At 33.6% G+C, this 12,934-nt stretch overlaps 1 protein-coding gene across 1 annotated transcript in view; it reads left to right on the forward strand.

Annotated features, from left to right (window-relative positions):
* Positions 1–12,934, forward strand: part of LOC120339640 (uncharacterized) — a 52,224-nt gene that overhangs the window by 23,852 nt on the left and 15,438 nt on the right. Inside the window, exons 35-55 of the mRNA XM_039407805.2 lie at positions 132–335; positions 623–804; positions 1,844–2,132; positions 2,338–2,420; positions 2,662–2,831; positions 3,296–3,367; positions 3,611–3,640; positions 3,902–4,042; positions 4,392–4,466; positions 4,567–4,785; positions 5,150–5,340; positions 6,071–6,203; positions 6,877–7,049; positions 7,439–7,556; positions 7,967–8,087; positions 8,294–8,402; positions 9,223–9,478; positions 10,043–10,303; positions 10,793–11,052; positions 11,692–11,811; positions 12,314–12,432. Coding sequence (XP_039263739.2) covers positions 132–335; positions 623–804; positions 1,844–2,132; positions 2,338–2,420; positions 2,662–2,831; positions 3,296–3,367; positions 3,611–3,640; positions 3,902–4,042; positions 4,392–4,466; positions 4,567–4,785; positions 5,150–5,340; positions 6,071–6,203; positions 6,877–7,049; positions 7,439–7,556; positions 7,967–8,087; positions 8,294–8,402; positions 9,223–9,478; positions 10,043–10,303; positions 10,793–11,052; positions 11,692–11,811; positions 12,314–12,432 — 3,326 coding nt within the window. The remainder of the gene's footprint in view (positions 1–131; positions 336–622; positions 805–1,843; positions 2,133–2,337; positions 2,421–2,661; positions 2,832–3,295; positions 3,368–3,610; positions 3,641–3,901; positions 4,043–4,391; positions 4,467–4,566; positions 4,786–5,149; positions 5,341–6,070; positions 6,204–6,876; positions 7,050–7,438; positions 7,557–7,966; positions 8,088–8,293; positions 8,403–9,222; positions 9,479–10,042; positions 10,304–10,792; positions 11,053–11,691; positions 11,812–12,313; positions 12,433–12,934) is intronic.

Raw genomic sequence — 12,934 nt, forward strand, 5'->3', positions numbered from 1 at the left:
TAATGATTGAATAATGACTGCAATTACACCACATTGCTCAGTTTGATGGTACTTGAAAGCCCATAAATCAAGATACCATTATGTCTCTGTACCAAATAAATAACTGAGGCATGTTTTTATTTTGATTGTAGATCAAGCGTTCAAAGCCTCTAAGATTAGAAGCAGATGTCAACTTGAATTGTTCATTTCTGGCAACTGTGAATTATCAATGGAGGGTATATATTGATGAACTCAACACTATTGAGGTTGAACTAAACGACGTGGTCACAACGAACAGAATATTGGAATTGGAACCAAGGACACTTTCATATGGGATTTACTATTTCGTAATCAATGTATGACTTGGTTATTCTTACAATACAAATTTTTATGAATTTGTCAGATGTTATGAGTCATAATATTTTTGGTCTATGTATATCTCTAAGAATATCAGTTTCATTTTAATATAACTTTTTATTCATGATTTTATCTGAACTTGTGTTCCAGCTTTATCTGCTAAAAATAATTCAGATTAAAAAAAGAACGCTCATAGTACGTAGCAGTAAACTACTTTTATAGATGCCAATCTTTTAAAATCATCTTTTTCGCCCATTTTATTTTAATCCATTCATCATTAATTTAGGTTTCAGTCTCTGAAACTATCCTGTTCGGTAGTTCAAAAGAAAAAATTGGCGTGGTCCCTTCAAATTTGGTTGCAATGATAGATGGTGGAAATGTTCGGACCATTGCAAGAGCAACAAATGTCACTATTGATGCATCATCTTCTTATGATCCTGATTATCCAGATAACAATGAAGATTTAATGTATGGAAGTTTAAACTTTGAGAATCAAAATTTGTAAAACTGTGCTATGCTTTACAACCTTTTGAATTACTGTAATTCAATTTTGGAATGCATCATTCAAGTAATAATGAGTAATCTCGATCTGAGTGGAATCTATCCAATCAACAATCTGCTTTGGGTACAAATTGCTGAGAAACATTCATGAAGATGATAAATATATCTCACCTTTTATCTGGAGATGAGTAAAGTTTCATAATCCAGGCAATAAATTCAAAATTCAATAATCAATAAAGACAGTTTTCCACTATAAATAAACTGAATATTTGAAGTTTATATGATACATAATATGGACCAGCAGTGGGCAAGGTTTTTGGACCAGGGGCCAAAAATTTTGCCCATTTAGACTGGCGGGCCATGTAAGAGTGACATAAAAAGTTACATTTTATGAAATATATTGTAATAATATTGTATGTGTAACAAAAACAAAAGTGGAAACAATGAGCCTTGTGCCAAAATTAAGTTTAATCGCAATCCAAACAATACCTTAAGCTATTTTTAGCTAAAGCATCAAAATTTGGTTTTAGTTTGGTTGTGGCAACATCAGACGGGCCAGATTAAATTACCCAACGGGCCGGATTTGACCCGCTGGTCGTATTTTGCCCATTACAGATGTAGCGGTATCGACAATATTGGTCAATCGTGATCACGGTATTGGACTTGTTAACTATGAGAAATACTTGTCCCTAACCCGGCGAGTAGGAACAGGATCAGAATTCTGACCTGTTTTTAGTGATTTATCAGCCAAACTAGCTCAACTAATTTGCCTATTTTTGCTGCCAAATTCTTCTATAGACCTTTCCAATATACATGGTAATTATGAAGAAATATATCAGTCGAATATTAGTGGATTTTCCAATGTGTAAAATACAAAATTCAACGTTATATTAGCACAAAATCGGTATCAGCATCGCATTTTTTGTTGGTATCAGATCGGTATTGTCACATCTCTAGTTTGTATTAAAATAGCAAATGATCACCAATTATCACATTTTTATTTTAGATTTGGTTGGAAATGCTTTGTTCTAAATTCGCCAAATACGCCGTGTTTTAAGTCACTGGAAGAAGATGATGACGAACCACCTCATCACATTTCTGAACGTTCAGCACTATCAACAGAACAGCCTGAAACTGGTACTTCCTCAATGAGAGCTGCTGATGAGTATATTACTGAAGAAGCCCATGATGAGAGTGTTTACCGAGACTTTCCTGACGGAATATCAACGAATGGAAGTGTATTGAAATTTCCCGCATCGATGCTCGTGCAAACGGCAGATGCTTTTGTTTTTCAGGTACAAAATGTTGTGATAATTAGCTGTTAATTTGGGTGAGTGATTGCTTGGGAATAAATCAGAATTTGGACCTAATATATCTATTCCCTGATATCTCGTAACCTCAAATTTCTCTTCTTACTCGAGATAGCTTTATTCAGTTTCAATTTGATTTGTTCTTTTATTATTGTGAAGAAAGTATAATAAGCTACTTGATTAATTATAGGTTGATGTCAGCAAGCCCGATCCAAGTCAAAGACACTCTGACAAGGTACTTGTACTCAAGATTGAAAAAGGTCAGATAGAATGGTGAGAGCGATACTTGTTTGCAATTTATTAAAAATAATGTCCGCACAATCGACTCAACTAGCAGTTATTTTAATATCAATCGAATGGCTTTTTGGCTTCTTCAGAAACAACATTTAAAAAAGAAAATTGTTTATAACATTTTGTATTTTCGAATATTTATCAGTTTTTTTTTAAGAGGTATGGTTGCACTTTATAATCTAGAGTCTAGACTGTGCATTGATATACCATCTTTCAATTGCAGGGTAACAATTCACTCTCAAAATTGCAAAACTGGAGCTGTTGCACGGCATGTACCATTACAATTTGAAGCGTCTTGTGTAACTTGCTCAGATAATCACAACCAAACTTCTATAGCGTATGAATGGTCAATTCATGAAGTAGAGGACAGCAGCGCTTCGTTTTATGAAAATGGTGAACCATAAGAAACAATAAAATAGCTATTTTTCAGTTTCTACCTATTATTTAGTTTCCAGCATTGAAACTGTTTGTGTATATAAATGTCAAATAGGCATAGATGGCGGCATGAGGCTGATTTAATTAGATACACCTTTGAAACCCATCATAAAAAATTGTTTAACATGCTCCTTTCAAAATTGTCTATACTGAAGGACTATAAACAAGCAACTGGATATACAATTATTTATCTAGTCCAGTGTCTACAAAAGATCGTACTCCATTTGTCTACAGTGACCAGGCAGTTTACTACACCATGAATCAAGTGACAAATTCAAATAAATTGACAAACCAGAAGTGATTCACACACTATAGTTTTGTTTCTTCTGAGTTCAACTCCTAAGTCCTGTGTGAGCCATCAATATTAGCTAGTGAATATTTCATTAATTACCAATTACTAAATCTGGTAATTTATTTCACAGATACCAGTGATTGTGCACCACCTGATGGTACAGGATGGATGAGTCTAATAGGAATATTTGGCAATGAATCAGGTGGCAATTTCGTGTTATGATTTATGTCCAGACAAACTATTTTCGAATCATACATGAATAGTTAGTGTGGGTGTTAACATGCGGTACATACAGATCAATGCACACAGTATTTGGGACCATAAAATATGATCGAAATGACCGCATAGTACTGCGCAAACTTTTCCTGATTAAAAAAAGAATTGCACATAAATTGGTCGCATATAAATTATATACTTCATTTCCTCATTCATTCTCTTTTTACAGAATTCACCAATGGCTCCGATACTGATCCACGTGAGTATTACCGATAGTTGCTCATTTAACTATTTAGCACTGAATTGTTTTAAACTGGGGCATTCCAACCAAACTGTGAATTACTGGCTAGATGAAATCTCGTCTTGGAAAGGGAGCAGTCCAGTCTATTATCTAGTTAACGATAACTACGATAGTTAATTTCAATCATTTAACGTTTTTCAAAATATCGTACACTTATTTTAAATATTTTCAAAAATTCTTGGAGGCATTCAGCAATGGATATTTACTTTTTTATTTTAGTTCTCATATACCTTACGAATATAACGAGTGGCGGCGAATTTACGGATGATTCAAATTTTTATGGAAGTTTGGTACCTGATCATCTTTTAACAGATCATTGGCCAGAACATTCACAACGACCACCGCCACCGCCCATTGGAGGTAAATAGCATGTATATTTATTTAGGTAACTGAGCATAATTAAATTAGGTATGTTTGCAAAAGTTTTGATGTGTTTAAACAATGTGCTGTGGTATACTGATAATAAATTATCAAATTAAATGCCTATTTTACGACAGACACAGACCAATTTTGGACTGAATCAGTTGAAGACTTGTAGCACCCAGCTAGATCTATGCGCAGTATTTTATTCCAACTTGTTGGATCATTTGTGCTATCTATTTTCAAAATGCCCAGCTGCCCTTGAAAGAGAGCTTTGAGTTATGTCCCTACCATAAATTATATAAAATTGGCTTGAGCTTATTTATAATTAACTTCATGTATTTTCCAGGTGATATAAGTGAGGGGAAATCACCATCTCGTAATGGGAATTTTGATGGCTCTCGATTTGAGGATGACAATGATGGTAAATACATTTCATGATACATTTTGATAAATCAAGAAATAAACAATAATAAAATTAATCACTATTTTTCTGAATATTTTATGAACTTTATGTGAATCAGGAATTCCACCAGTTCCTTTAAAAAGAGTGTTGCGCACCGCGGTTCCTATTTTTGAAATCCACCAGAGTGAAAGTGTACCCAATATGCCGACTTTTCCACCTGATAACATTGATGGAGAATCAAATATGAGGGATGGATACGGAATCGGTGGACAGCGACCGCTTGGCGCACCACCGTCTCAGGACTTGGATGAAGAATTGACTGGTTCGCGGTTTGGAGGTGAGTCAGTTATCAAATCAATAAATAATTGTTCTTTTTTTCGATCATCTTCTTATCGAATGCTTTTGGGATACCTTTAAAGGGGTATACGATGTGTACCAATGGACGGTTCTACATAAAACCGCTCTACTACTACTGGACCAAGCAATTTCAGACTCCCAAATCTATAAAATAAGTTAGTCATCATTCAGCATGCTAAGCTGTCATTTTTCTGTTAATTTTCCATAGCAGTGAAGACCATAGAATATCTCTTTAATAGTTTATTTGCCTAATTTAATAATACATATACATTCGGTACATTTTGGGCATAATGGCCATTGAAATTTTGTGTCCATGTGTATAAGTACTGCTCTCATATATGAAGGTGGAAACAATTACAACTATGGACCTTATGGTTTCTCACATGAAAATGAGTGGGCAGGTCGAAGTGGTATCATACCTTACTCTCCTGGTATGGATGGGTTACCTCCAATTTTCGGAGACAGTCAGCGGCGAGGTGATGCTTTCAGAACGTCTGATCATTCATCAAATATTCGGCTACCTAACCATTATCAGGTATTTAGTGTTTAAAATGGACTTTAAGAAATAGGCCAGAAATCTGTACACAATCTACTATCATTGTTTGAAAAATTGCTGCTGATGTGAGCTGCAATGTCTCAATGTCTTGCGCCTAGCTAAAAGTATGGAGGTTGATTTTCATTGTTATTGTTAGCATAGTATATTCTTTTCTTTTACTTGAGATTTAAGACAAAAATAATAACAAGGCAGTGTTATCATTTTTGTATTATTATGTGAACTTGGATTTTTAGAAAATCTGAGACCAGACATGTAAATGACAAATGTTTCAAAAGGGATTTAATGTAACCCATAATTTAGCAAAATGAAAAAGTATATTTACTGGGGGGAGTCAAAGTTCTAATATTAACTCAACATAATTTTTGAATGCTTTACTCATTTTGTTTTACGAACCGTTTTGGTAACAATTAATATGTCTTTAAGAAATTTTCATCTCACAGATTCTCATAGAACTCTTGTGCTCTTGGAAGCTAAGAGATGAACTAAGAGTACAACAGACGACTTAAATCATGTCAGAAATTCTTTTCACATAATGAATCAATGGATTGCTTTGTTGTTGTTCCAACTACTAAGGCAATCGCTTTCAAATTTTCAGAAGTTTGAGATATATGTTTAAACTACAAAGCTATTTATTATGTTTACATTTATTCAAATTTTTTTCAACGTGACATAGTATTGCTTTGTTGTTAACGTAAATTCTCACACATAGGATTTGGATCATACAAAGTTGGAATTGGCAAACATTGCATTGAGTGGAATAAACGATAAGATGTTAATACTAAGACCAAATACATTAACAGAAGGAAGAACATATGCTATTACCAATGAAATTTTCTTGCAAGGTTTGTGTTAAAATTCTGTGATTCAATATGTTTTGACACAATCTTTTGATCATGAACCCGGGCGTAGGATTGAGGATTTTTGCCTCTTGTCCGGTCATCAATACATGTCAAGTATGGGATTGGTTAGATAATTATTTGTTTCAGATGCATGAACTTGATGGTGGAGGATGCTGTAACCGACCAGCCGTTATGTGAACCACCCTACAGCGGCAAAGAGTCTAGCAATCCTCTTGCACATAATTTATCCTGCCTGGGATTCAAACCCATACTGGGTAATCAGAGGTGCGGTGGTGAGCGTTATCTTAATGCTAAGCATGATGCGCCACACCACCGAGCCGGGCTCTGAATAAGGAAATAGTGTAAAACTATAGTAATGGGCAATACAGTCTGAAAAATGGTTTCAATATATCTACCAAAGTATATTAGCATCCCAAATTTGTTGATGTAGAAGGTTATACATTTCGAGTTCTGGCCTAGGATACCATAGCATTTTGACAAGCTGCATGCTTGGAGGCTCATTTGATGTGAATATAAAATTCTTTCATAAAAAGGTTCATGTGTTATAGTAGAGTCATTAAGTATAGTAAGGTATAATATAATAAAGTATGGTATATGGTAATATGAATTGACATTTCCACAGCCAACTACTTCGTTATAATTATTTAATTTTAAGATGGCAAAATGAAGAAATCTATTGGAAAGACATCATACTATTTTACTGTATTGCGTGGACCAAGCTATGGAGACTGCAGTGTTGTTTACCGAGACTTCACAAAAAATTATTTAGTACATTGTGCTGGATGGAAGAATCAGCAGAATGACAACGCAAGAGATAGAGTTAGTAGGGTGAGTAAATACCAGGACAATCCTTTGTGATAACAAATTAGAGCATGTAGTGTTCGTATCCGTTCTAAACTATAGATTAACTACGGCCTGTGGCTTCTTTTGTCAGAGTTGAGCTTTCTTTCACATTCCAGGCTGACCACATCATCCGTACATAATACATTGGGTGAACTGTGTGTAGATTGTAATGCGTTGAAATTACTTTTCTCATAGATTAATAGATAAATATGCTAATAACCACATAAGAACACTAAGTTTTATCAGTAATTTATCTTTGGTTTAAAGCTAATGAGTTTATGCATGTTGAGAAACCAAGGTTATGAATAATAATTTATCAATATCTACATTTCTCTATTAAACATGTCAAAGCTGTTCCTTTATTTATTGTGCAGCGAGAAATGTTGAGCTACGATATAAGTTACAGTTTGACAGAGAAAGGCCCGACACGACAAATCTATACAGGAGTGAGTCATGAAAAATATTTTCGTCTGCCAAAGGATAACAAGCCAGGTATTATGAAACAAGAAAACACCTTTTGTACAATATGCTAAATATATTTATTATTTATTTATGATGTCAAAAAGTTCATGTCATAATACATATTATTAACCTTTCATTCAATGGCGTATATACGAAACGAATAAATACCCTATTCCCAATATAAATTTTGAAATATACTTACAAAATAATTTGACGGGGATTCTCTATAGTATTTTTGTCATCTTGTCACAGGAAAATTATATTTCAATATGTCTTCAACTTATCTTTGATTTAGAATAAAGAATGCATATAAATTCAATTTCTAATACCCAAATTTAAACAGCGTATATGCCAACGCTTCACAAACATGTTTTGTTATATACATGTAAGTTAGTTTTCAGTCTCAATTTCTGATTTTCTAATTTTGTATTTCTACACAGCATACATTCATATAGTATTGAGAAACAGTGACGGTGCAAGTACAAACGTTTGTTCATTCTTACCAAATGGACCGATAAAAACTAACTTGTCTCTGACTACTGACGAACTTCTGCAAGAGGCGTAAGTCTAAACAACTTCATCTTCTACTGTAATTTTGTGAAGTTTGCTCCGAACAAAGCTAGAACGAGAATAAACTCAACACATTTTTGGCATGATAACATTTATGAAAGTATCAGTATATGCAAGTGATCATAATTCCTAAATTATAAATCTTCACTCATCTTAAACGTGCATCGTGAGTATACTCAAATCAAAGTTACATTTAGATACTCTGAAGCGGTACCTTCCAATGGAAGTTTGGGTGAAATGCTAGCAATGGGAGATCAAGAAGAAGTTATTGCATTGGTCAATGTTATTCTTGACACAATTCCAGAGGTATTTCTTGTTCCTCGTTTAAACTTTATATGAATATGTCAAAATCTATACTGTATAACCTTGTAATTGCCGGTAAGATGAGTAATCAGTAAGTTGTCCATTATGGTTTAATATTATTGTTGCTGTTATTGTTTAATTATACTCATTCAACAATATAATTTATCATGATCTTTTGATAGGTTGCATTATGGTAATCTATAAGAATAGGCTTGTCATCGCGCAAGTTCGCAGGTTCAAATCTTGTGAGATATATATATGTGCGAGGTAATTGGTGGACTTCTCGCCAATGTAGGGTTGTTCACTCCACCCTTAAGTCCTTGCATCTGAAACAAATAACTATTTTCATACTCGACATGGACTGATAACCAGAAAAGATGCTGTGGTTTGCCCTATGATTAAGGCTTGTTATCGGCTTTCTTGTCATCTGGGACATTAACAAAATGTCTTACCTTTTTTTTTTAACTTCAACTCAAAATATACAAACATTAATATAATGAGTAGAATCTGAATAATGTTGATAAGTTAGTATAGAAACATTTGAGTTTGGTACAATGGTTTGTCAATAGGTTGTACTATCATTATCGTGCCAATCACCTCACCCAATTTATACTATTTTATTGGATTGTAAGTGTTGTGCATAATAGAAAATTTTCAATCCTTCCGGTCACTGTAAAATCTATGTTTAAGTGATTGCAAGTTGGAACGTTTAGTAGAGTGAGGAAACTAAACTTTTCACTTGCAATAAATCAATAGCAAACGTAAATCCTTAATATTCATAATGTTATAATGAGAGTTTCTCGAATTATAATTTAATTTCCAGGTGAAAGAGTTGCAAAGATTAGAAAAAGAAACAGAAGAACCTATAATGAAAATGTCCAGACAAATCATATACAACACCACAATGGCCTTGAAGTCTCTCATTCCAAGAAAAATAAATGGAGTGCAGTATATTGTTGAAACACTTATTAGAGCATTATCTCGAGGAAAATTGTTCTCTGCTAACACTCTTTTTGAAGCTGCTAATTTGTTGATTGAATGTGTGGATGCTTTGCGCAATGTTACACAAAAAGCAAAGGGTAGGTCTAACATATATATACTATGGCTTGTTAAATTTTTTGGTACTCCAGAAGTATGTGCACCAAGATGGCGGACACCGGAACGTCGTATGTGTACCAGGTTAGGGTTAGGCCATAGTTTTAGGTACAAATACTACGGGAACTTGTAATAGAACTAAAATAAGGAAAATTGAAATAAAATGATGGCCTAACCCTAACCTGGTACACATATGACATTCCGGTGTCCGCCATCTTGGTGCACATACTTCTGGAGCACCAATTTTTTACCCTAATCATTATCTCCTATGCTTCTTGTGACTATGGATAATGATATACATTTATTAAATTTTGCAATTTATAGACACATTTTAGAAAAGTTCATCTGTCTTATCAATAACAAGCTCAGTTGAATCCATCAACTCTCACAACTCAATCTTAGCATATCCAGTCGAGTTCACACACTCACACAACTTATTCTTAGAAAATCAAAATATTCTGATTATTACCTAAAGACTTGTTTAGATGAAAAAGTGGTCAAACAGTTCATAAAATGTTCTGTATGTTTTAATTTATTTTTATTCCTAGATTCTGGTAACAACCAATATATATTGAGCGATGAGGAAATGATGAACATGCTAGTAAATGCACGATTAGCTTTATCCGAAGCCTGCATTCAATGTTCTATTAGAATTGAGTCTAAACCAGATAAGGACGAAATCGAACAAGCGAAAAAAATACTGTTTGGAAACTTTACTGAATTGAATGATTTGAGAAAAGTTTCCATAAAAAGTAAATTGATGGAAATGGAAAAGAAAGTATACTCTCAACTGAACAAATTTTTCTTGGGTATGCCATTTATATTCAAGTTTATATAAATATATCATCTCAGTTTTTATTCCACAATCTTAGAATGAGAAGTTTGTTTAGACCTTCTCCCAATGATGATAGTCTGCTACAACAAAGCTACTTTGGAACAGAACCTTTTTTTCATTATTTCATACACAAGTGCTTCAACTGTTTTTTGAGCTCAAAACCCACCCTTTCTATGCCTGAGAATAGTATAAATGGGATTAGGCTTTTTACGTTGGATATTGAATCTGAACACGTAATATGATTGAATATTTTTCAAGTTCCAGCTTCTGTAATCAGTTGTGGTCACAGATGACTAACTATTTATTTGCCTTTGCACTGTGTGATGGGTCCTTGCAGAAATACAGCTGGCTATTCTATGTTATTCAATTGTTTTCCTGCATACTAACTAACACAAACGTTTTTTTGTAATATCTGACAAAGCTCAGGTTTCAGGTCAAGTTGCATTATACATTTAATTCTCAGATTTGATTCACTATCGACCCAAAGTTCTGGGGCCAATTCGATCAAGAGTTGACAATCTTGGAATTGTTGTTCAGTCATTTTCAAAAGTGGTGAACGTATTTGAAAGTGATGACGACATATTTGGAAAATCAGGATCATGGAAAGCTGGTTTTGTTTTCTCTGACGAGGCTGCAAGTATGACCAAGTGGAATACCAAACTTGCAGAATCTTATGTGATTTCTTCAACGCTGCCTGATATGACTTTATCCGGATTTAAAGAGGTTTGCAAAAGCTATGAGAATTTATGGTTAATTTAAATCAAAACAGTATATAATAAAATAATAATAATAATTCTTGGTAATAAATACTTGATTTATTTATTATAGGTTTTGCATTGGTCAAATTACTAATAACCTGTTTTAAGTGAATCTTCACGTGAAATTCCTCGTTTTGTAGTGCCTTGGTTCAATCATTTTTATAATAGTAACAAAACCTATTAAAATCTCTTCCATTTTACTATAACTGATTTTGAATTTCATAAACACTGTTAAGCCATATTGATTCATATTTACTCAATGTGTTGCAATGATATGTTAAGACAGTAATAATTTGAGACATTCTTTATGTTTTGGATAATCAAACTCCCTAATAACAACCAAGCAAGACATACCACAAATGCTAATTGTAGTGTTTTACAACTGTTGTGTTATAATTACATTCAATTGATACGCACTGCATACTCATTAGTAACTTCTGAAGTGTGGAAGTAATTTATGATGCGATGATGCAAAACATTTGTTTAATCATTCACAAACAGATTGAGCACTACACTAGTGCTCTCCAATACATCAAGTCTGATATAATGGGGATTTTTGTAAAATTTAACATTATATATAATAAATATAATACTTCCTTCACAGAAATCCATTGAACATCGGCCCATCTCGTTATCACTCTATAATGTGGCTTCGACCGAATTGCTTGTGCATAATTTTGACCCACCTGTTGTTGTTTCTCTCCCACCAAGAAGTATGAACGAGGTAAAGTCAAGTTGTTACTTAGCCAAACACATATGTAAACATAGGAATGATTTTAAAAAATTTTGGTATTGTAGAGACAAAATTTGATTTTTTTTCCAATTTTTTGACCTAACTTCAAAATTTCAGTAGCAAATTGGAAGTGTGTAATAGAGGCTCCTGCTTATGTATTTGTTCTCAAATTTTTATGAAGTCCACCGGATCAACTTTTGCTAGTGATATTAAATGCTTCAGGGTGGGAGTTTTCCACCGGTTGCTTCATATTTTTCGATTGATTGCCAAGTGTACATATATTTTTTGCTAAACTCTTTCTGTTGTGCAAAAATTGCTTTTCTTCTCAACTAAAGGATCCCTTTTATGTGACCTTTGGTCTTCATCTCCATATATTTGAAAATTGTTCACTTGCTTTTACTAAAAATAGTAGTAATCACATTGTTGAAGATTGCATTTAATTATTTTTCATATCTTATATAAGTTCTAATATGCACACATCTTTGTATTCTAGGTCAGTGAATTCCATGGCATCATTTTCAGAGACAGAGTATCGACTAACAGTTTTCCTGTTCATAAAATGCCTAATAGAACAATGCATTTAGAAATAATATTGGGAACACATCATCAAAGGTGATTATGACTAACATATTTCATTTCAAAATAACTTTAGTAGATGAAAACTAATTTATCTTCGCGATTATCACACATAAAAAATTTTGATTGTATTGTGCCAAGAGTTATGTCGTTAACACATTTCAATAACGCAAAAAAAAAATTGTACTTGTACTTTACATGCTGGTTGTGGTTCATGTTGTCATGCTGTTCTTGTTGCACTTGGCATCCGTGCTAAGACCAGTACATGGCTCTCAAACTATAATCTCGGCTCCTCTAAGGGGTACAGAACGGTTCTCTGGGGGCCACAATCACAAGGCTTCATTTATTCTTTTACTTTTGTTTCTCAGGTTTTTTTTATCATCAAATGCATAAAATGACCGATGAAAATTCATTAAAAGCGAAACTTGGTATTTTATCGGAGAGCGGGAGGCTACTAGTATTCAGAGTTTTTTGGAGGAGGCCATGGATCATGAATCTTTGTACAGTCCTACATTATCTCATTTTATTGAATAAGAGA

Source organism: Styela clava, chromosome 9 (genome assembly GCF_964204865.1).
Source record: "Styela clava chromosome 9, kaStyClav1.hap1.2, whole genome shotgun sequence".
Taxonomy (NCBI): domain Eukaryota; kingdom Metazoa; phylum Chordata; class Ascidiacea; order Stolidobranchia; family Styelidae; genus Styela; species Styela clava.